This window comes from Capra hircus, chromosome 20, assembly GCF_001704415.2.
Source record: "Capra hircus breed San Clemente chromosome 20, ASM170441v1, whole genome shotgun sequence".
Taxonomy (NCBI): Eukaryota; Metazoa; Chordata; class Mammalia; order Artiodactyla; family Bovidae; genus Capra; species Capra hircus.
The window spans coordinates 36,850,441-36,875,047 of record NC_030827.1 but is presented as its reverse complement, the minus strand read 5'-3'; the positions used below and the strand labels follow the sequence as shown (position 1 = coordinate 36,875,047).

Sequence of the window (24,607 nt, the reverse complement as noted above, 5' to 3'; positions counted from 1 at the left end):
AGGATTTGCATGTAGGAGATTTGTTGAGGAGTGCTTCTGGAATCAGCCCCTATGAGAGAAGCTGTGAGGAAAACAGCATTAGGAAGATGGAGGAACTGAATTGCCAGGTGGTTGCAACAGCAACCTCAACTGATTTCCACAGGGAGATCTGAAGCTGGAATAACCCTTCTGAGGTATTCCCAGTTGAATCAGAGGGCTGGGCCATTTTATTGTACATTGACCAGTCCTTAAATGTGGGCTGCTTTGGGATAGTAACATAACCTTGAATGAGGGAGTTCTCTGCAACTCAGAAAAATTCCTGAGACTTCAGCTGTAAGTCACCAGCAGGCCAAATCCTGGAAGCTGGGGAATGAGTACTTCAGTCCTGAAAGGATTGATGTGGGTGGTCACCACAGCATCCACTATAGCCACAGTGGCAGGATCACTTTCAGTGGGGTGGTGAGGGTGAAAAGGATACTCTGTGTGTATGTGTATGCTCAGTTGTGTCCGACTCTCAGTGACTCATGGACTGTAGCCTGCCAGGCTCCTCTGGCCTTGGAATTTTCCAGGCAAGAATACTGGAGTGGGTTACCATTCCCTTCTCCAGGGGATCTTCCCGACCCAGGGGTTGAACTCACATCTCTTGTGTCTCCTCGATTGGCAGGCCAGATTCTTTATCACTAGTGCCACCTGGGTGCTAGAGAAATAAGGGAGGAGATGAAAACTTGTTTAGACAGCTTAGCTGAGAAGGGGAGGAGAGAGAGGTTAGTCATAGGTTCCCGAGGAGACTGGAAGGGGTGGGATCCAGAATATAGGTAGATATGCCTTGGGCAGGAAGAGGTTCATTTTCATCATTGTAATCAAAGAGAAGAGTTCAGAAGCAGATACATTTATAACAGTAATGAGAGCACACTGAGGCAGTCCTTATATGTTTCTTCTGGGACAAATCAGGAAGAATCAAGAACTAGAGAGGGGGAGTTGTTTGGGTTGAAGATTTAAAGTGAGTAGAGAAGTTTTTAATGGATTGCTGTGGAGAGTGAGAGGAGAGCTTAATAGGATAGCCACTGGTGTTGAGGGCCCTTTTGAGGTTGATGCTCCTGATTTTATAAATTATCAACTTGTATAGTTGAATGACTTTTTTTTTTTCTGACAGTGCTTAATGGACTGAAAGTATAAACATATTCTATGTCTTAACAGAATTTTTTTTTTTTACTTAGCCATCAGATCAAGTCATTACAGTACAGTAACACGGGAGACATGATACTTGTCGTATCTGGAAGCTCTCAGGCCAAAGTGATTGACAGAGATGGTTTTGAAGTAATGGAATGTATAAAAGGAGACCAGTATATTGTGGATATGGCCAATACCAAGGTAAGTATGACCGAGAATATTTTAGTGAATTTAATTAATTCCACGCACATTTATTCACAGCTTATTGTTCCTGCCATAATTTCTGCTATAAATTAATGCAGTGTATTTCAAACTCCCCTCTGCTGAAGTCTACTGAAATACCTCTCAGTCCTACTGAGGGCTGCAGTCTCATGCCTCTCCTTTTGTTTATTGGCTGTTCATTGAGTGTCCAGTGTGTGTTAGATGGTTCAAACAGCATTCAGGTAAAACTTAAACATAATGCTATATGCAATTGTATTGAAATCGTGGCTTGAATAGTGTTTTTTTTTCCCTTCATGTATTCCACTAGAGTTTCTCTCCCCTCATCTTAAAATCACCTCTCTAAAGATTCTACCAAAGATGTTTTTTTTAGAGTGATGATGATAAGGAAATAAAGCAGACAGTGCTCCAGATCAGCCTCTCTGTCTTAACACTCAAATCGTTCTGTTTTTATCTGTTTGATTTGAAGCTTTTTTGGAATCCCAAACTTTATTTAAACAATGAGTTTGTAGAAATGAAAGCTTTAAAAACTCTTATTTAACTTATTCTTTTTTAGTTTATGGCTACCACAGACAATTTTTCTTTAAAAATGTAAGGAAAAGATATATATATATTTTTTGCTAGTTTCTAAGCTCTTACCAATGATTTCAGCTGTTCAGGGCTTCTTACATTATAAAAACTAAGACTTTGTGGATTTAGGTTTTAGCCAAGAAAATTTCGAGAAGAAAGGCATCTGGTGGTTCTGTATCTGGCTATTTCTGCAGTTTCAGTTTCATACACACGCATGCACATGCACGTGGGCTTATTTTGTGGCTCAGTGGGAAAGAATCCCCCTGCAGGTCAGGAGTCGCAGGAGACACAGATTCAATCCCTAGATTGGGAAGATCCTCTGGAGAAGGACATGGAAACCCCACTCTAATATTTTTGCATGGAATATCCCAGGGACAGAGCAGCCTGGCGGGCTACAGTCCATAGTCTCGCAGAGTTGGACATGACTGAGTGACTTAGCACGCAGGCACACATATAGGTGGCTCAGTGGTAAAGAATCTGCCTACAAAGCAAGAAATGTAGGTTCGACTCCTGGGTCAAGAAGATCCCCTGAAGAAGGAAATGGCAACGAAGTCCAGTATTCCTGCCTAGAAAATCCTATGGACTGAAACCTCGTGAGCTACATACAGTCCATGGGGTCAAAAGGGTCAGGCATGACTTAATGACTGAACATATATATATATATAGTAAGATTATTGGGAAAGTAGAGTGAAGGTGGATAAATCTGTGTAGATATATAGGAAATTAAAATATTAAGTTAATTACCAATATGTGAAAAACAACTGTATATTATAACTTAGTACTGTAACTCTCCCAACCTTGTCTAATGTTATCTCTATTTTGATTTCAAAATCATGGTAAATACTTACTCTCTCCATTTCTCAGAAGCAAATATAATTGACTATTTATTTAGGAAATGCTATTTTTAGCTTAATTGTACTCCTTGACTTGAGTGATGGGTTTTAGAAATGCAAGTATTATTATTTGAAGGAAGCAGATTTCATGGGACACTTTTTGTTAACTTTTAAAACTTTTTTCTGATTCGAAGAGTAATTAATAACTTGTGGCTTTACTGGAAAGTTCAACCAATAGAGCATTAAGAGAAACTATTAAATATATCTGATCTGTTATGATAAAATATTATGTACTTCAAATATAAACAGGCCTTTCTAATTATGTTATTAAATTGTTATATTGTTAGATTTTTATCTCTTAATGTCTTTATGTGAATGTATGTATTTTTTGGGGGGTATACTTCTAGTGGTGTGTGTATATATATATATATATTTCTGTTACATACTGCATTACAGGGAGAGTATTTATACTTTTAAAAACTAGTTTATTGAGTTTTCAACAGTAATTTTTATTGACTGTTACAAATTTGAAAAGGAAAAATTACTCATAATTCTACAACCCAAATATAATCGCAATTAAGGTTTCAATTTTTGTATACCTTTTTTCTTTTATGCATCTGAAAAACATTTTTTTCTGATCACACGAGAACCTTTATATAAGGTATTGTTTGGAGCTAGTCGAGTGGAATGCGAGGCCTCAGAGTGGGAGTGAGGGGCAGGGGGGCCTCCTTCAGCCAGAGAGATTCCAGTTTTGTCTGTTTTCTATATTGAAGCTCTTTATAAGATATTCTTTGAAAATCAGGTTCTGCTGTTTCTTTAAAATATGGAGATCACTGATCTCAAGTTCATGGGATTTATTGCTTATATTATCTGAGAAAATGGGACATTACTTCTTCAGGTTTAAATCACTAGGAAGGTAGGATAAGGATAAACAAGAATCAACCCTTAAACCATTGAAAAGCATACTTTAAAAACTGTAGTTATATTGTCATCTAAAACTCATTTATTCTAAACCAGAATTTTAGTATATTACTTCCAGTCAGAGAGTGTTTTTCTTTTCTCTTTTTTTTTTGGCCCCCCCACAGCATGTGGGATATTACTTCTCGGACCAGGGATTGAACCCAGGGCTCTGCAGAGGAAGTGCAGAGTCTTAACCACTGGACCACCAGGGAAGTCCCAGAGAATGTTTTTCTCTATTTTTTAAACTCGTAGACCCATACTTTACCTTCAGCCATTTAAAACGGTTCTGTGCCATTTATTTCATAATTGCTTGGCTAAAGTGGGAAACGACAGGTTTAGGGGACCCTGTTAACACTTGGACATTTTAGTGGACCATTTCTCTATGATTGTACTTGAATTACGGAGATTAGAAATTTTATAAGGAATTTTGGGAAAAAGGTACTTTCAAATGCTTTATTTATGTTTGAATAGTACATGTAGTTATTCTGATATAAAACCTCTCCAAAAAATTGCCCTTATTATTTGGAAATGAAATATTTTAGTCATGTCTTTTTAATGGTAAATATTGTTTCTTAGGCATAAAATATTATAAACTGTGAATTTTAGGTATATTTTTATTTCCTCAAGCAGTTGTAATTGGTGGTTATAACTGCAAATATAACTCTAAAAAATGAATTCATTTAAAAAACATTTGTGTTTCTTTCCAAACCCTGAATATTTCCAGAGCTTTTTCTTTAATAGAAACTCCATTACACTGGTTTCTATCCTTTTGACATATCCCCATCATTTCGGGGGTACTTTCTTACATTCTGGCACAACAAAATGTTCCTGGCTCACCTTGTACTATTCTGTTCTGATTTTTCTAGCATTCCATGGCTCTCTTGAATTGAAAATTCTATTTACAAATCAAGATCTAGGGCACTACTTATGTTCATTGTTGCTGAGGTGTTAATCTTCTAGACTGTTTCAGAAGACAGAGTTGGGGCTGGAGGGATAAACCAACCAACCAAAAAATAAGCAAAATACATTAAAAAATCATGAGTTCACTGTAAGATGTCCAATTTGAATCCAGCTTCCTAGCCTTTCCTCATTCAGTATTTGTATTTCATTTCTCCAGTGAAAAATTTGTCCTCTAGCTTCACCAGTGTATTTACTCGTTTGTTCAAGGTCCATATAGTCAAAGCTATAGTTTTTCCTATAGTCATGTACAGATGTGAGAGTTAGACCATAATGAAGGCTGAGTGCTGAAGAATTGATGCTTTTGAATTGTGGTGCTGGGAAAGACTTTTGAGAGTCCCTTGGACAACAAGGAGGTCAAATCAGTCAGTCCTAAAGGAAATCAACTGTGAATAGTCACTGGAAGGACTGATGCTGAAGCTGAAGCTCCGATACTTTGGCCACCGTATGTGAAGAGCTGACTCATTAGAAAAGACCCTGATGCTGGGGAAGATTGAGGGCAGGAGGAGGAGGAGGCAACAGAGGATGAGATGGTTGGATGGCATCATCAACACAGTGGACATGAGTTTGAGCAAACTCTGGAGCAGGGACGGGGAAGGACAGGGAAGCCTGGTGTGCTGCTAATCCATGGGATCTCAAAGAGTTGGACATGACTTAGCTACTGAACAACACCTCCTATAGTATATAGAAAGTAATTTCAAAATTGCTGCATAATAGTCCCTGTAGGAAGAATTCTAATGTGGCACCCAAGATTCCCTGCCCCTCTCCTTGAGTGTGGATGTGACCCATGAGTATAATGAGATCCTTCTGCAATTAGATTATATTGTCTTCAGAATTAATTTTAAGAAAGAAAGATTATCCTCAGTGGATCCTGCCTAATCAGATGAGCTCTTAAAAGGGATTGATCTCTTCCTGGCAAAAAAGATTTTAAAATTTGAGGGATTTGACTCGAGAGGGATTCTCTTTTGGGGCTTTGAATATGCAAGCAGAACCTGAATGATGAAGTTGGATAGATAGCTATAGCCAAGGAGAAATCCAACCAAAATGTTGAAAGTACTGCCTGGTTTTTTCTTGCTACTTATAGTAAAAGATGAGAACAAAAGGTAAATTGAGAAAAGGCTTGTTAAACAGAAATGAGTACTAGATGATTTAGTTAATTTTGAGCCTATCGATATGGCAAAGAATGTTAAAGTCAAGAAATTGCTTCTGAAAGTGTAACACAGACAAAAAGCCAAGGGTGTGCTGTATAACCTTTTGCTAAAACTTCAGAAAGATCAAAAGGTCAGAATATTCAGTTACACTAAAGGCTCCTTCAAGAAATGAAGCATGTGCCTCACAGATTTTAGTTTCACATCAAACCAGTTGACTTCTAGGAAGCTTAAGGATTGTATTTCTTAGCTATTTCAGCAAGAGTTATATATCAAGAAGGGATTTTCCCCCCCTATTGTTTTTTAAAAGATTTTTTTATTGGAGTAGAGTTGATTTACAGTGTTCTATCTGTTTCAGGTATACAGCAAAGTGAATCAGTTATACATATGTATCTAACTCTTTTTTAGTTTGTTTCCCCATGTAAGCCATTATAGAGTATTGAGTGGAGTTCCCTGTGCTGTATAGTAGGTCCTTATTAGTTAATCTCTTTTATATATAGTAGGGTGTATATGTCAAGAAGGGACTGTTTTGCAAAGGTTTTGGGGAGTGGCTTTGTCTAATTAAGGTTCAAGAAGAGAAGTTTCATATTTCTTGGCTTTGAAGGTGAAGGAATCCATGTAGCAAGGAAGGCACACAGCTTCTAGATGCTGTGAGCAGCTCCCAGCTGACAGAGGCAATGAAATAGGCATCTTAGTCCTGCGACCACAGGAAGTTGGGTTCTGCCAGCAGCCTGAGTGAGCTTGGAAATGAACGCTTCCCTTGAGCCTCTACAAAGGAATGTGGCCCTCCGAACATCCTGATTTCAGTCTCTGAGACCCCGAGCAGAAAATTCAACCTTCTCGATTGTGACTGGCCTTCTAACCTCCCAAACTGTTAAATAATAAACTAAGAGTTGTTTTAAGTTGAGTCGATCAAAGAAGAATGAGTCTGTCTCTTTGGTATCTTCAAATGTATTTAAAAATTGCTCAGTAGTTAGAAAGATTTGAATTTCAGAGTCCTTGATTCATAGAAGGGAATGACTAAGAGTGTGATGGATTACACAGGGTTCGGCAGACTGCAGTCCGTGGTCCAAATCCAGCCTGCACTGTTTTTATAAATAAAAGTTTTACTGGAACACAGCCATGCCTGTTCATTTATTGTTGTTTGTGATTGCTTTTGTGCTTACGGTGGTAGAGTTTGAGTAGTTCCCTCAAAGACCATGTGACCCAGAAAGCCTAAAATAGTTACTATCTAGTTTGTCCTAAAGGATTTCAGTCCTGAATATTCATTGGAAAGACTGATGTTGAAGGTGAAGCTCCAGTACTTCGGCCACCTGATGCGAAGAGCCTACTCATTAGAAAAGACCCTGATGCTGGGAAAAATTGAAGGCAGGAGGAAAAGGGGATGACAGAGGATGGGATGGTTGGATGTCATCACCAGTTCAATGAACATGAGTTTGAGCAAGCTCTGGGAGAAGGTGAAGGACAGGGAAGGCTGGCTTGTTGCAGGCCATGGGGTTGCAAAGAGTTGGATATGACTGAGTGACTGAAAAACAAGTCCATTAGAGAAGAAGGTTGCCAACTCCCAAAATTAGGCTATGAACATTTTCTCCAGCAAAATATACTGACACAAAATTTTGCTGACAATTTTGGGAAGTTTGAAGATTCCTGAAGCCATGAATGGACTCCAGTTAAGAAGAGCTTTTGGATTAAAGCTGATAGTACATTCCCTGAGGCATTTCCTCTCTTCATAGGAGTTGCCTCTGCTAGTTAACTCACTATGCCAAAAACATGGGTACTTTCATTTTATGGATCACAGAGCCTCACCTCATTCAGTGACTGCAAATGGCACTGTGGTGGGGCAGCTGTCACAGCTTTTGTCATGAGGCTGCCACAGGGGTATAGATTGATAACTAGATCAGCACACCTCTGTGCACGTGAGTGCATGAGTGCATGTGAATTAGATGAAACTTGGACTGCAAGATCCAACCAGTCCATTCTGAAGGAGATCAGCCCTTGGATTTCTTTGGAAGGAATGATGCTAAAGCTGAAACTCCAGTACTTTGGCCACCTCATGCGAAGAGTTGACTCATTGGAAAAGACTCTGATGCTAGGAGGGATTGGGGGCAGGAGGAGAAGGGGACGACAGAGGATGAGATGGCTGAGTGGCATCACTGACTCGATGGGTGTGAGTCTGAGTGAACTCCAGGAGATGGTGATGGACAGGGAGGCCTGGCGTGCTGTGATTCGTGGGGTCGCAAAGAGTCGGACATGACTGAGCGACTGAACTGAACTGAACTGAATAGTGGTCATGGCTTCGTAACGTCCTCTCTGTATGCATCGAGCAGATTATGGGAAATAAATAGATGCTTCATTCTTTCTACTAGGCTCTTTCCAGACTGTTAAATAAAGGAAGGAAATTTTCCCCCCAGGATTGCCTATGTTTAGATAAAGGAGAAAGAGAGAAAACCTAGTTTATTTGATGAAAAAATGTTTTAGTCACTGACTGTTCTTTAATAGGTGTCACTTAAATTTTTTTTCCACTAATGTGAGCCATGATACTGAATCTGTTTAGATTCATTTAAGAATCCTCAGTTGAACTTTATTTTCTATTATGACTAATTTTGGTCACTGTTTTAACACAAGGGTACCTAACATTCCCATTGCCTTTGTCATACTCTTGTCTTTACAAACAAGAAACACCATTCATAGTCTTTTAGTATTTCTTCAGTTTAACTTACTATTTGTGTTCATATTCTGTGTACTTAACAACTAAGGTGATCGTGTTTTATGTTAATGTCCTCTGTAGTAGGGATCATCTTCTTTTGGTCCTGTTAGAAATATACTTTTTATTTCTAGATGCTATTTCAGCTCTAATCAATAAATATCAGTAAAAGACCTCTCTTCTGCAGCCTGCCTTCAAGACCTGCATAGGCTGGGTTTCTGTTAGGACAAAGCATAGAAAGTGAGATTCCAAACGGGAGGAGATATAGATAGATAGATAGCTGATTGGCATTGATGTATGGCAGAGAACACCACAGCATTCTAAAGCAATTATCCTCCAATTTAAAAAAAAGCCACCCCCCAAAAGCTATACTGCAAAAAAAGAAAACTGGACTGAGTTATGCCCTTTGTGCTGAGAAGCAGTGACTCCTGAGTCTGGGAGTAGAAGATGGTAAACTAAGAACTGACTGGGAGGTAAGCCCGCTACACATTAGATTAAGGGACCAGGAAGAGATGTCAGTGGAAGTGGAGCTGAGTTAAGCTGAGAGGGAGAATAAAAGTGTGAAGTAGTGTGCAAGATTGAGGAAGCCAAGGCAGTTTAGGATCGCAGTCCCTGAACACAGGGCATGTCTCACGGATATTGAGGTGTTCCTTTTGTTGCAAATGATGAGCTGTTTTCTGGGGCCAGAGGTAGACGTTTAATGAAGTGAAACTAGATCAGATACTTATTTACTGCTTGGCACTAGAAGTTCTTTTTTTTTTTTTTTTCTTAAATAAGCCAAGACAGACAAATTTCTGTTTTGGAAAGAGATGAATAGGATCTCTGACAATTCTACAGATTTTAATCTATTATCCAGGCAGTTTAATTACTATCTTTTAGTACCTTAGGTACACAGGGTCAGATGGTAAAGAATCCACCTGCAATGTGGGAGACCTGGGTTTGACCGCTGGGTTGGGAAGATCCTCTGGAGAAGGGAATGCCAATGTACTCCAGTATTCTTGCTTGAAGAATTCCATGGACAGGGAGCCTGGCAGGCTACAGTCCATGGGTTCGCAGAGTTGGACAGAACTGAGCGACTAACACACACTTCAACACTAACTCACTTATCTGTTCACATCACCCCACCATCATGTGATTCATAACTGGTGATCAGTTTTCAATTCTCCTAACACTGTAACTCTCAGCAGTGTTTGACACAGTTGATTATTCTCTCCTTCTTGAAACGTTTTCTTAACTTCCTTCTTTCCCTCTCACTGAACATCTGTCCCATTGACAAAACGTGTTTTGCCAACAAAGCTTTATGAATAAAGCTGCTACTCACATTAACATGTAATTAATTTTGAAAAATGGAAAACTGTGAGTCTTCCAACTTTGTTCTTTCTTTTCATGATTATCCTTGAGTTAAAATTTCTTGAAATAATAAACCAATAAGAATTAAAATAAGAATAAAATAATAGTAAAAATATTCTTGAAATAATAAGATAATTCTTGAAATTTTTTATTCTTTTAAAAAGTTTCCAAATGAATTATATGACCAATTTTTCACTTTGTGGTAGCATTTTATATATATAAAAAATTAAAACAGTTTGGCCATGCTGTGAGGCTTGTGGGATCTCGTTTCCCTGACTAGGGATCATACCTGGCCTCTGGCAGTGAAAGTGCCAAGTCCTAACTGCTGGGCTGCCAGGAAATTCCCTCTGTAGCATTTCTTTTTAAGCAGGTCTACTGGTGACAAGTTCTCTTAATTTTCTTTCATCTTAGGATGTCTCTATTTCACCTTTGCTTCTAAAGTACATTTTCTGTACATTTAACTTGTCAATAACCCCAGATATGCAGATGACACCACCCTTATGGCAGAAAGTGAAGAACTAAAGAGCCTCTTAATGAAAGTGAAAGAGGAGAATGAAAAAGTTGGCTTAAAGCTCAACATTCAGAAAACTAAGATCATGGCATCCAGTCCCATCACTTCATGGCAAATAGATGGGGAAACAGTGGAAACAGTAGCTGACTTTATTTTTTGGGCTCAAAAATCACTGCAGATGGTGATTGCAGCCATGAAATTAAAAGATACTTACTCCTTGGAAGGCGAGTTATGACCAACCTAGATAGCATATTCAAAAGCAGAGACATTACTTGGTCAACAAAGGTCCGTCTAGTCAAGGCTATGGTTTTTCCAGTAGTCATGTATGGACATAAGAGTTGGACTGTGAAGAAAGCTGAGTGCTGAAGAATTGATGCATTTGAACTGTGGTGTTGGAGAAGACTCTTGAGAGTCCCTTGGACTGCAAGGAGATCCAACCCGTCCATCCTAAAGGAGATCAGTCCTGGGTGTTCATTGGAAGGACTGATGTTGAAGCTGAAACTTTGGCCACCTGATGTGAAGAGCTGACTCATTAGAAAAGACCCTGATGCTGGGAAAGATTGAAGGCAGGAGGAGAAAGGGACGACAGAAAGGTGTTTGGATGGCATCACCAACTTGATGAACTTAGTTGAGCAAGCTCTGGGAGATGGTGAATGACAGGGAAGCCTTGCGTGCTTCAGTCCACGGGGTTGTGAAGAGTCAGACGTGATTGGGCAACTGAACAGTAACAACAGTTTTTCTCTTAATACTTTAAAAATGTCTTTCATTAAAAATTTTTGTTGTTAGCTCCTTTTGTTTGGCTTTCACTTTGATTCTTAAATCTGTATGTTTACCTTTTTCACCACACTTTGGAAATTTTTAGCCATTAAAAATTTCATTAAAAATTTAATTTTCATTTAAATGAAATTTAAAATTTAAATTCATTTAAAATTTCATTAAAATGTTTCTTCAAATATTTTTCTGCATCTATGAGTCTTACATAACAGGAATACTAAATCTTTTTATATAGTCTGAAATATCTTTATGATTCTGCTCATTTTCTCCCTGTTTTTTTTCCTTCTGTTGTTTGGATTGAATTATCTGTCTTCAAGTTCACTGACTCTATCCTCTGATGTATCCATTCTACTGTTTAGCCCCTCTAGTGAATTTTAACTTCCATTATTGTGTTTTTCGGTATAAATTTCCATTCTTAAAAAGTAGTTAGTTTTTCTTTGCTGAGCATGTCTATCTTTGCCTTTTTTTCAAAACTGTCTGCTTTCCCTTTTTGTATCGTGATTTAAAGTATTTTTCTGAGAATTCCAACTTTTGGGTCATCTTGTGGTTGGCACATTTCATCTTATTTCCTGGTATTTCCCAGGTGACACTAGTGGTAAAGAACTTGCCTGCCAATTCAGGAGACATAAGTGACTTGGGTTTGATCCCTGGGTCGGGAAAATACCCTGGATGGGGCGTGGCAGCCCAGGCCAGTGTTCTTGCCTAGAGAATCCCCAGGGACAGAAGAGCCTGGAGGGGTACAGTCCAAAGGGTCTCAAAGAGTCAGACAGGACTGAAGTGACTTAGCCTGTCTTACTCCTTGAGGGCTCGTTAGGTTTTCTTGATTATTTGTATGTTAATTTTGGATTGTATTCTTGACACTTTGAATATTGTGTTATGAGATGCAGGTTCCTGTCTAAAACTTCTGGAGAATGCTAGAAGTTTTTTTTTTTGTTTTTTGTTTTTTTTTTGCTTATGTGAACATGTGATTTCTTTTTAGCTGACAGTCAACCTGATTAGTTTCAGACTGTACGTCCTGACCTGCCTTATGTTAGCTGTTTTTACTCCAATAAAGGTTTAATTTCCAAAGTCTTTATGACTTTGTATGCTGTTCTGGTTTGTCTCATGTGCATGTTACCCAGGAGATGATGTGGAACCTTGGTGGTAGTCTGCGGTGTTTTGAGATCTCAGTGCTTTTCTTAAGTTGCTTCTGACAGGTTTCACATATTACACATATGAGCTCACCTCAGCAGTGAGCTCAGTACTGTTTATACAGATTTAAATGATATTTTTGTCCTAGCTTTCTTACTTCTTAAGCCCTTAATTTCCCCTTTGCCCTCTGTTGTCAGAGATTTATTGTTCTGATGTTCTTGCTGGGAAACCAGAAGCTTACTCTTTTTATGTTGTCTAGTAGTTCCTATAACTGGGTATGCCTCTGGGCAAAGCTGGAGTGGGAAGGGGACATCATATTTTCCCCACCCCTCAGCAGCTACGAGTTGGTGAGAAAGGGAGTGCTGCTACTCAGTGCTGGCATTAATCCCTGTGTAAAGCACAGACTATCAGAAAGGTTCTGTCCTACAAATGCTGCTGTGTGGTGAGAAGCGTTAGGTGATGGATCAACTCAGTCCCTAATGTTATCCTGGTAGAGGCATGGAACACCAAGTGTCCCAGCTCACTGGGGCTGCTGTCTGCTGCTTTGGGGTCCAGGGAGGAGGTACAGTTCCTCTTTGTTACTGGCCTTTCCCTGGTGTAGGGCCAGGGAAGCCAATATTCCTCTTTTGTTTTTGCAACAGACTTTTCAGAGAGCAGCCAGAAAATATATATATTTTCAAGTATTTATTTTGGTGTCATTTCAAATTTATAGAAAAGTTGTAAAATATAGTACACAGAGCTTCTTTCTACTCTTTCAGAATCACCAATTGCTGACATTTTGTCCCACTGCTTTTTCCCCCCATCTCTTCCTCCCTTTCTCCCGTAACTAACACAAACACTCTCCCTCCCTTCTTCCCCCCTACTTATACATCCCCCGGCACTCTGGCATATATGCATACGTACATACATAGAAATTATGTATGTGTGTTTAATTTCACCCAACTTTTGAAAATAAGTTGCAAACATCATGCTCCTTTGTTCTTAAATTCTTTAGTTTGGTTTTCCTAATAATGTTTCATCTTCTTATAGAATCATGATTTTTTTTTGAACTTTTTATTTTTACTTTATTTTACTTTATAATACTGTATTGGTTACTGTTATTTAATCCATAATCAGTAGTTTCATCAGTTAGCTCCATGATCTCCTTCATAATTATTTTCTCACCAGCTTGATCATCATACCTTTTGTCTCCTTTAATTGGGAGTAGTTCCTATACCTCCCCACCCCCCCAACTTCTGATTTTTTCTTGAAGACTGTAACCCACATTATTTTGTAAAATGTAAAATTCAGTTTTGTCTGTTTTTCTTCATAATTAGAGTCAGGGTATGCATTTCTAGAAGGACTGACCCCAAAATAATATTTTACTCTCCTTGCTTCTTCATATCAGATAGTACCTTATACCTACCAAATTTCTTTAGTACAAGTTGCTATTACCTTTTTGTAATTGCTATGTAATTTGCAGGGAAATCTTGAGACCATGGCATTATCCTGTTCATTATCAGACTTTCCTCCATTGGTTTTAGAGTCCATTGATGGTTTTGTTTGAATCAGTTATTGAATATTACTCTGTTGATTGCAAAATTGTGCAAAAATTTTCCTGTCATTCATCTTATATTTATTAATTAGCATTCTATAAGGAAGAACTTTCTCTTATTTATTTCTTTATTAATATGCTTTCAAGGGTTCTTATTTTAGATAGTGGTTTACAATAATTATTTTCATTATTTATTTTGATACCCTAATTGTTCCAGGTTTAACTTGTGAAAGTCCCCTCCAGTTTTCATTTTATCTTTTTAGCATATCCTCATCATTTTTGCAACACTCTCTTATTTTTTTAAGATAACCAAATATTCTGTTTCCATCTTATACTTTTTCTACCTCAGCCCCAGAAAGAATCATTTATCCAAGGAGCCCCGGTTCCTTTAGGGGAGGATGATATTTAGCAACCAGGATCTCTTCACTACGTTTGCTGAGGTGTTATTGTTTCTAGACATTTGCAGCATGTAAAGCGAGAGAATAATTTAGAAATGTACATTTACCCCTGTATTTACATCTACCTATTAAAAACCATGAGGCTCTTTAGTTCTTCTTCACTTTCTGCCATAAGGGTGGTGTCATCTGCATATCTGAGGTTATTGATATTTCTCCCAGCAGTTCTGATTCCAGCTTGTCTTTATCCAGCCCGGCATTTTGCATGATGTACTCTGCATATAAGTCAAATAAGCAGGGTGACTTATATAGCCTTGACGTACTCCTTTCGATTTGGAACCAATCTGTTGTTCCATGTTCAGTTCTAACTGTTGCTTCTTGACCTGCATACAGATTTCTCAGGAGGCAGGTCAGGTGGTCTGGTATTCCCATCCCTTTCAGAATTTTCCAGTTTGTTGTGATCCACACAGTCAAAGGCTTTGGTGTAGTCAGTGAAGCAGAAGTAGATGTTTTTCTGGAAGTCTCTTGCTTTTTCAGTGATCCAGTGGATGTTGGCAATTTGATCTCTGGTTCCTCTGCCTTTTCTGTATCCAGCTTGAACATGTGGAAGTTCATGGTTCACATACTGTTGAAGCCTGGCTTGAAGAATTTTGAGCATTACTTTGCTAGCATGTGAGATGAGTGCAATTGTGTGGTAGTTTGAACATTCTTTAGCATTGCCTTTCTTTGGGATTGGAATGAAAACTGACCTTTTCCAGTCCTGTGGCCACTGCTGAGTTTTCCAAATTTGCTGGCATATTGAGTGCAGCACTTTCACAGCATTATTTTTCAGGATTTGAAATAGCTCAACTGAAATTCCATTATCTCCACTAGCTTTGTTCGTAGTGATGCTTCCTAAGGCCCACTTGACTTCTCATTCCAGGATGTCTGGCTCTAGGTGAGTGATCACACCACTGTGATCACATCTAGTGGCTCAGTGGTAAAGAATCCACCTGCCAATGTGGGAGACCCCGGTTCCGTTCCTGGGTTTGAAAAATCACCCAGAGAAGAAAATGGCAACCCATTCCAGTATTCTTACCTGGAAAATCCCATGGATAGAGGAGCCTGGCAAGCTACAGTCTATGGGATCACAAAGAGTCAGACATGACTTAGCAACTAAAACAACAACAGCAAGGACTACTGTAACAGATTACCACATAGTTGCTCACTTAAAACAGTAGAAATTTGTTCTTTCAAAATTTTAAAGGCCAGAAGTCTGAAATCAAGGTATTGGATGGCCACATTCCCTCCAGTGGCTTTGGGAGAATTGTTTCTTGCCTTTTCTAGCCTCTGGTGACTCTAGGCATTCCTTGGCATGTGGCTGTGAAACTGCAGTCTCTGCTTCCATTTTCTCCTCTTTGTTTCTTCTCTTCTTTCTGTGTCTTATAAGGATACTTGAGGATACTTGTTACCAGATTTAGGGCTGACCCAGACAATCCAGAGATTCTTAATTATATCTGAAAATGTTGTTTTTCCAAATAAGGTCCATTCACAGGTTCCAGCTATTAGGATGTAGACATATATTTTTTTGGGGGGCACCATTCAACCTGCTACAGGGTTTATAGTTTCTTTGTCTTTTCAGTGTATTTGTTATTCATTTGAAATGCAGTGGTGTTCACTTGTTTCTGTTTGTTTTAGATTTCTTCCATCCTTATTTTTTTGAATATGTAAAACATTAACACAGTGTCAAGAATCAAGAAGTTAATAGATATAGCATTACAAATTATGGTGAGTGTTATCAAGGAAATGGACAGGTACTCTGGTTGAGAAGAGTGGAATGAGCCATATTCACTTAGCTAGAGGGCCAGACAGTACTTACTTGTATAAGTGGCATGTAAACTGAGATTGAAAGAGTGAGGAGAAGCCAGTCATGTAGAAGCAGAAAAAGAACTTTCTAGCAGACAGAAAAGCATGTGTAAAGGCTCTGATGTGGGGAAAGAGCTTCTTGTATTCGAGGAAATGAAAGACCAGTGAGGTGTAGTGAGTTCTGGCAAGAAGGAGCACAAAGTAAGTGAAGTTGTAAAGAAAGCTGGGGTGGAAAATGTCAGTTTTTGCACACTATGTAAAGAGGTTGAAAAGCCAGTGAGGATAAAAAGCAGAGGCATTTTTAAAAACATATTTTTAAAGGACTCTATTGATTGCTTTGTGGAGGACATTAGGCAAGAGTAAAAGTAGTAACAGGTCTATCATACTGCATAATAACTGATGTAGAGATGTATTGGTTCATATAAGCGTTGTAGTAGTGGGAAAGGAAAAAAGTGGATAGATTTGAGATGTGTTTGGGGCTGAACTGACAGGACTAGCTAGTGGATTGGATCTGGGTGTATAGAGAGAGGAGGGTTTAGGGGTTATGGTTACTGGAATATTTAAGGATTACTTCCCAGTTTGTGGCTTTCCTAGTGGCTCAGATGGTAAAGAATCTGTTTGCAATGCGGGAGACCCGGGTTTGATCCCTGGATTGGGAAGATCCTCTGGAGAAGGAAGTGGCAACCCTCTCCAGTATTCTTGCCTGGGGAATTCTGTAGACAGAGGAGCCTGGTGGACTACAGTCCATGGGGTGGCAGAGTCGGGCACGACTGAGTGACTAACACTTTCTTTCCAAGTTTGTAGCTTTAGCAACTAGGAAAGAAGTTCATTGCAGATGATGTGGGCAGTAAGAATCAAGACTCTGCTCAATGTTATGTAACAGCCTGGATGAGAGGGGATTTTAGGGGAGAATGGATATATTTATATGTATGGCTGGATCCCTTTGCTATTCAGCTGAAGCTATCACAGCATTGTTAACTAGCTCTACTCCAATATAAAAGAAAGAGTTTTTTTAAAAAAAGAATCAAAATTACTCTGTTGAACCTGTTATATTTGAAATGCCTCTTACATGGAAATGTCAAAGCTGATAGTTGACGATATATATATATATATATATTCAACTCAGAAAGGGAAAGTGGAATCTCACACTTTCTATCTAGTCCCTCTAGGCACTTCTTCAGTCCTTTTTTTCCTACTGCAGGAAGAGATTCTGATCTCTGGTCGCTATTTGTACCTTGTTAACATGAGCAGAAAGTCAGGAGTTGGTCAGATACGATGGAGGCACTGCGGGCAGCTTGAACTGCAGATGATCTCCAAGCCCATGTGTGGGTACTCCAGTTCAATTTAGTGTTTCCAGAGAGCTACAGTTATTTTCCTTCTAAGTCATTTAGATATACACATTTTACTGCTTTGAGTTTAGCTTTGTTTTGGACCCTTTCAGAATAAGAGGCCTTGCTAATATTACACTAAAAAGTATTAGGCTCTTTTCTGCCCCATTTGAACCTGAGTTATTGTATGAGACCGCTCTAACTTACTTTGCTACCTAGGCGGGAAATGTGTGAGTGCACGTATGTGTGTTTTGTGTTTGACATATGTATTCTGCGATGGATTTGTAAGTATGTCAGTTTTTATACCAACATCACATTGTTTTATTTACAGTGTTTTTATATCATGCTCCATGCTTAGGAGGGCTAATCTTCCTGAATCATTTTAAAAATGCTTTTTCTTTTCTCACATACACATTTTAAAGAAGTGAGAATTTTCCACCCCTCCTTCCATCCTCTTGCTTTTGTCTTGTTTACCTGTAATACTTCCTATTCTCCTTAATTCTTTCCCACTGACTTTTTCCCAGTGTCTTTCTTGTTGTGAATTTTCTTTTTACTTTCCTAAAAAGAAGCTGTCATTTTGCCCTCTCTTTCCTTTCTTTCTAAGCATCTGTTATATATAAGCACTGTACTGATTCCTGGGCAGAAGGGGTTACATGGTGAATTAAAATTAAAATAAACACAGTGAAATAAACAAAGCATATTATGAAATAAAACTGAAATAAAATAATACCAGTTTGTAATTAAAATAGTGTGCCTTGGAGAGGACTAAAAAGTTTTAAGCACAATATGTCAACTTTTGGTCAGTTTGTTTATTTTTACATTTTTTAAGGATTTTTTTTCCTTTTTTTCTATTTTTTTTTTTTTAAGGGTCACACAGCAATGCTTCATACTGGATCATGGCATCCCAAAATAAAGGGAGAATTTATGACTTGCTCAAATGATGCGTGAGTATTGTTGATGATTCATCTGATATATTTTTGTATTTCAGTATTTTCTTTAACATTTGTATTGTAGTAGTTTTGCCCGTAAAGTAAGAGATAGGATATTTAAGAATCCTTAGGTTTATATATTCTTGTTCTCAACTTTGCCTTGAATTCAGCTGACATACAAGGTTTGCTTAAATGAATATGAAAGCTGTAAGAATGAGAGTTGGTATGAATTCCAGTAGAGTTTATTAGGGAGCATAGTGGATCAGATTGATGCTATTAAGTGGACTCAAAAGACTCTAATGTTTGTTACTTTTTATGGTAAAGGCTGATTTCCATCTGAATCTAATAGCTTATATAAATTTGTTGCTTAAATGATGGTTTTTTGGTAGTAATAACTGAAAAAATTGATTAAATGGTTATTAAGATTCTTTTGAGTTATATTTGTTGGCTTAGGATTTAAGAATATTACAGGGAATATTTGAACAGCTTTTTCCTACATTGTTATATTGTATGGTTCATTTTTAGTACTGAGGAATTTACAAGAATGAGTTATTTGTAATACTACAGAGAAAATTGCAGTGAAAAAATCTTTAAAAACATTTATATGGTGTTATTTAGGTGAAACACTATTATATTTTAGATAAAAAAGAATATCTTTGTTTTTAGGTTATTTTGTTTTTCATCCTTTTGTTTTCTGATATTTGTAATTTACCTCATTGCCTTTCACAACTGCTATTCATATTCTTTGATATTTTATGTTTCCTAGAATTAATCTTTAAAATAATAGACAAAAGATATAATTCATATTCATTGTGCAGTTTAGAAAATAAGTTGATCTAAAAGGAACTAAAAATTGAGACTATACAGAATACGGCTGAAACAGGATAGTATATTTGGTTAAAATTTATGGTAAATAGAATTATGTAGTTTTTTCTTTTATCTTTGTCTTATTATCTTTCCATATACTTTAATTTTGTGTGTTTATAGTCATATTCTTTACTTTAGCTTTAGGAAAACAAATTTAGCAGCTAATCTGAATTAATAGTGTTCCATGGCCCAGTAAGGTTTATCCTAGGAATCCTAGGATATTTTACAATTAGGAAATTTTGCCATTAAGAAATTTTTCATATAATTCAATATTTAAAAAATTAAAGATGAAGAATCATATGATTTTGTTATGTAATAAAATTGAGATTCGATAGGATTTAGTAATCTTTGCCAGTAAAAGTTCTAGGAATAGGAAGAAATTACTAAAGACTGACTAAAGCTTTTTACCAAAATTTAAAGTATATATTTTATTATACATTGACATATACTTTGCATTTAAATAGGAAGCAAGACAGAGATTCCTGTAACTATTCAGAGACTTTGTATAGTATAGTAAGAAAAGGAAATATGTAGATTGATGTTAATGTTGGAAGTAAATAAAAAACACAGAGGATCTAAGCTACTCTGGTTAAAAACTTGAGCTGAATAAAAGCCATTGGAAAAACAGAAAACATCTTGTTCTCAGAACTATTAAGGATGAGGCTGAATGGTGGCTCTAATAGTTGCTAACACAATAAATTTTATGAGGGCTACAGACGCTTTCCCCAAATGGATTTTGAGTATACATAAATTAGTGATCTGAAGAAAGACATCCATGATCAAAAAAGTTTGAGAAACTTCGAGTGTTATATGTTCTGAGGCCAGCAATTCACAATAAACCTTTAAATGATTTTGAATAGGGTGTAAAGAAACCTGAAACCTATTTAACTTTGTTTTATCCTCTAAATGGTTTGGGTAAAGTTCTAGGGCATGACATTATTATACTGGGTGTAAAATGTAGTTTATCTTATTCGTTGGAAGAACAATTCTTTCGTCCCCTGCCCAAGTCACTGACTTATCAGTATATTTTACATTTGAAAATGTGCTCCAGTTTCTTTTTACACTGTACAAATTGGGCTTTCTTTGTCAAAAAAGCTGTATACAAGGATCAGTTCAGTTCAGTCGCTCAGTCATGTCCGACTCTTTGCGACCCCATGAATCGCAGCACGCCAGGCCTCCCAGTCCGTCATCAACTCCCGGAGTTCACTCAGACTCACGTCCATCGAGTCGGTGATGCCATCCAGCCATCTCATCCTCTGTCATCCCCTTCTCCTCCTGCTGTTAATCCCTCCCAGCATCAGGATAAGTGGGCTTTAACCTTAGGGACCTCCAATTATACAGATTCTTTACTACTTTTTAGAGAAACCTGTCACTAATACATTCAGATGGTTTGCAGTTTGATTGACTTCTCCTTGGCCTTTGAGGATAGTAATTAGCAACGGACTAAGCTGTAGGAGATGAGTCCAGATACCTAAATCAGTCAGCAAATAGAGTGTGTGCACTGTGTGTCAGGGACCCTGTGTGACCCAGGTCTCTGCCTTCATAGGACTTACATTCAAGTGGAGTTGAGTGCTGGGAGGTAGACACAGTATAGATATGCTAGTAAATTAATATTGTTTTATATAGTAATAACTGTGAAGAATAAAATAAAGCAAAAGGATAGAGAATAGAAGGGTGTAAAATACGTGGAGAAAGCCTTGGAAGAGGTAATATTTTTTCAGTTGAGATACCATGCACATAAGGCATCCTGAGGGAAAAGAGCTTTCCAAGCCAAAATAGCAATGTATTTCAACACCTTAAGAAGAGAATGTAATACAGCATATTTGGGGGACAGAAAGTCCAGTTGGACTGGCATTTTGTTGCTTGTTAGGAAAGGTGAGAATGATATGAATTGAATTTGGAGAAGAAGTCAAATTTTATACCATATAAGGTGTTGAGGCTAAGGTATAATGGGCTAATATTTTAATGTAGTCATAAGGCAACTCATCAAAGAGTATGAGATTTGTACCATAACATTATTGAAAGTCAAAATCAATAGGAATGTTTTAACGCCAGGCTGTTCTGTCAATGGGATTTTCCTGTCAAGAATACTAGAGTGGGTTGCTATGCTTTCCTTCAGGGGATCTTCCCGACCCAGGGATCGAACCTGTGACTCTTGCTTCTGCTACACTGCAAGCAGATTCTTTACCTCTGAGCTACTGGGGAAGCCCCATATTGTGAGCAGGACGAAGAGAGAAAATATCAACTGCACATCTTTCAAGCTTCACTCTCTTTTAGTAAGGATTATTTAGGATTTAAATCAGGATCATTTCATCAGACTTCACTGAGCTCATGTCAGTAATATCCTCTTCTCCTCCCTTTTCCCCATTCACCTTTTATTTCTCCATCCTTCTCCTCATTTTGGGCATCTGGGAGAATACATTTTTTGGATAGTATAGCCATGGCATAGAGAGCCTCTCGATACAGTTATCCACCTCAGCACCTATGTGTGGTCACAGATTTATGTATTTAGTGTGGGCACACAGTGAATGTTTGCCAGGCTATGGCTGTCAGCAGTGTAGGAGGACAGTGTAGGAGGAATGGCGGGCCAGTCCCAGCCATTCACGTAAGGAGCACAAGTTACAAATATGTTTAGATCCAGTAGGAGTGAGACATCAGCATTTTTGAGAAACTGTTCCAAGGGGGCACTCAGTATTTTGTTCTGGCCTCATACGCCAAATTAAATTATGGATGTTTCTTCTGAATGTGAGTTGGAAATGCTAGTGCTTTTACTTCTGAGTTTTATGAGTTTCCGTGTGAAACATGATCCCAGGATTGTGTTCTGGGATCATATTCTTACTTCAATTTAGACATGAAATAAAGAGAGAGAGAGTAATATGGCAGTCTTTTTGGTTTTCCCAAGTTTACCGGAATGAAACACAGACAGTAAAGCAGAGCTTACTACATTATGCTTGGAAGTAAATGTTAACAAAAACCAGATGGTAATGAAGATGAAAATGCATTACTTATCCAGAGGAAGTCATTTCTCTTTGTGAATTTATATAATCTGATAGGGGAGCATTTTGTAATTGGAGTTGTAGTACTGTACAGAGTGAGAATACAAGCGATGCAAGTGTACAGAATTCGTATTAAGCAAGTTGCAGCTCAGCAATGAATCATATGCTTCCACCTTGCAAGTTTTCCATTGCTTACTCAGGAGTTTGTATCACAGAGGAATTTGTTCGGACCTCTTGTGACTTGTTACCTCCATATCTGAGCGTAGGCTTCTTAAGAGTACTTGACACTTGCACTCGCCTGAAACCATGGCATTGCTGTCTGATCAAGCTCTTACCCTACTGCAGGGTGAAGGATCTGGTGGAGGCAAATTGAGTTGTCCCAGCTGAGGCTATCCTAGATCAGCTTACAGTCAGCCAAGCCCCAGATTTGTGAGAGACCCCCAACCTAGATTAGCAGAGCTGATCACAGACACTTGAGGTAACTCAGGTAGGACAGAACCACCCTCCTAACTGGTAGACACATAAACAGTCATACGTGTCTGCTGTTGCTTTTTCTTTAACTTTTAGAAACTCTGCTTATCTATTTTTTTGAAATATAGTTGATACACAATGTTGTGGTAGTTCCTGATGTACATCAAAATGATTCAGTTATACATGTATATGTGTGTGTGTGTATATGTATATATATATATATATGCTCTTTTTCAGATTCTTTTCTGGTAAAGTTTATCACAAGATATTAATACAATTTCCTATGGTATATAGTAGGAACTTGTTGTTTATCTGTCTTTTATGTAGTAGTTTGTATCTGCTAATCCCAAACTCCCAATTTATGCCTCCTTATCCTCCCCTTTCCTCTTTGGTAACCATACCTTTGTTTTCCACATCTGTGAGTCTTTTTTTTTTAAATTTTATTTATTAAATTTGGCTGCACTTCAGTGAGATCTTTAGTCACAGCATGTGGGATCTAGTTCCCTGATCAGGAATGCGACCTGGTCCCCCTTCATTGGGAGCACTGAGTCTTAGCCACTGGACCACCAGGGAAGTCCCTGTTTCTGTTTTGTAAATAAGTTCATTTGCATCATTTTCAGATTCCACATGTAAGGGACATCACATGATATTTGTCTTTCTCTGTTTACTTGACTTAGTATGATAATCTCTAGATCTGTCCATGTTATTAATACTGCACATGACGTTATTTTGTTCTTTTTTAATGGCTGAGTCATATTCCATTGCAGAGAAGGCAATGGCAACCCACTGCAGTATTCTTGCCTGGAAAATCCCATGGATGGAGGAGCCTGGAAGGCTGCCGTCCATGGACGGCATGGACTCGTGTCCATGGACTTGCTAAGAGTCGGACACGACTGAGCGACTTCACTTTCACTTTTCACTTTCATGCATTGGAGAAGGAAATGGCAACCCACTCCAGCGTTCTTGCCTGGGGAATCCCAGGGACGGCAGAGCCTGGTGGGCTGCCGTCTATGGGGTCACATAGAGTCGGACATGACTGAGGTGACTTAGCAGCAGCAGCAGCATATTCCATTGTGTATATATACCATATCTTCTTTATCCATTCATAAATTGTTGGATACTTATGTTGCTGCCATGTCTTGGCTATTGTAAACAGTGCTGCTGTGATATTGGGGTACATGTAATTTTTCAAATTAGAGTCTTCTTTGGATTTATTCCCAGAAATGGGATTGTTGGATCATTTGATAACTCTATTTTTAGTTTTTTTAAGGAACCTCCATGTTGTTTCCCATAGTGACTGCACCAGTTTACATTCCCACCAACAGTGTAGGAGGGTTTCCTTTTCTCCACACCATCTCTAGCATTTATTATTTGTAGACTTTTTGATGATGTCTATATTCAAAAGCAGAGACATTACTTTGCCAACTAAGGTCTGTCTAGTCAAGGCTATGGTTTTTCCAGTAGTCATGTATGGATGTGAGAGTTGGACTGTGAAGAAGGCTGAGTGCCGAAGAATTGATGCTTTTGAACTGTGGTGTTGGAGAAGACTCTTGAGAGTCCCTTGGACTGCAAGGAGATGCAACCAGTCCATTCTGAAGGAGATCAGTCCTGGGATTTCTTTGGAAGGAATGATGCTAAAGCTGAAGCTTCAGTACTTTGGCCACCTGATGCGAAGAGTTGACTCATTGGAAAAGACTCTGATTTTGGGAGGGATTGGGGGCAGGAGGAGAAGGGGACGACCCAGAATGAGATGGCTAGATGGCATCACGGACTTGATGGATGTGAGTCTGAGTGAACTCTGGGAGTTGGTGATGGACAGGGAGGCCTGGCATGCTGCAATTCATGCGGTCGCAAAGAGTTGGACATGACTGAGTGAGTGAACTGAACTGATTCTGACCGACATGAGATGGTATCTCATAGTAGTTTTGATTTGCGT

The 24,607-nt window shown here is 38.4% G+C and overlaps 1 protein-coding gene across 1 annotated transcript in view; it reads left to right on the top strand.

Annotated features, from left to right (window-relative positions):
- Positions 1 to 24,607, top strand: part of WDR70 (WD repeat domain 70) — a 272,589-nt gene that overhangs the window by 76,001 nt on the left and 171,981 nt on the right. The window contains exons 8-9 of the mRNA XM_005694782.3: positions 1,197 to 1,350; positions 18,276 to 18,352. Coding sequence (XP_005694839.2) covers positions 1,197 to 1,350; positions 18,276 to 18,352 — 231 coding nt within the window. The remainder of the gene's footprint in view (positions 1 to 1,196; positions 1,351 to 18,275; positions 18,353 to 24,607) is intronic.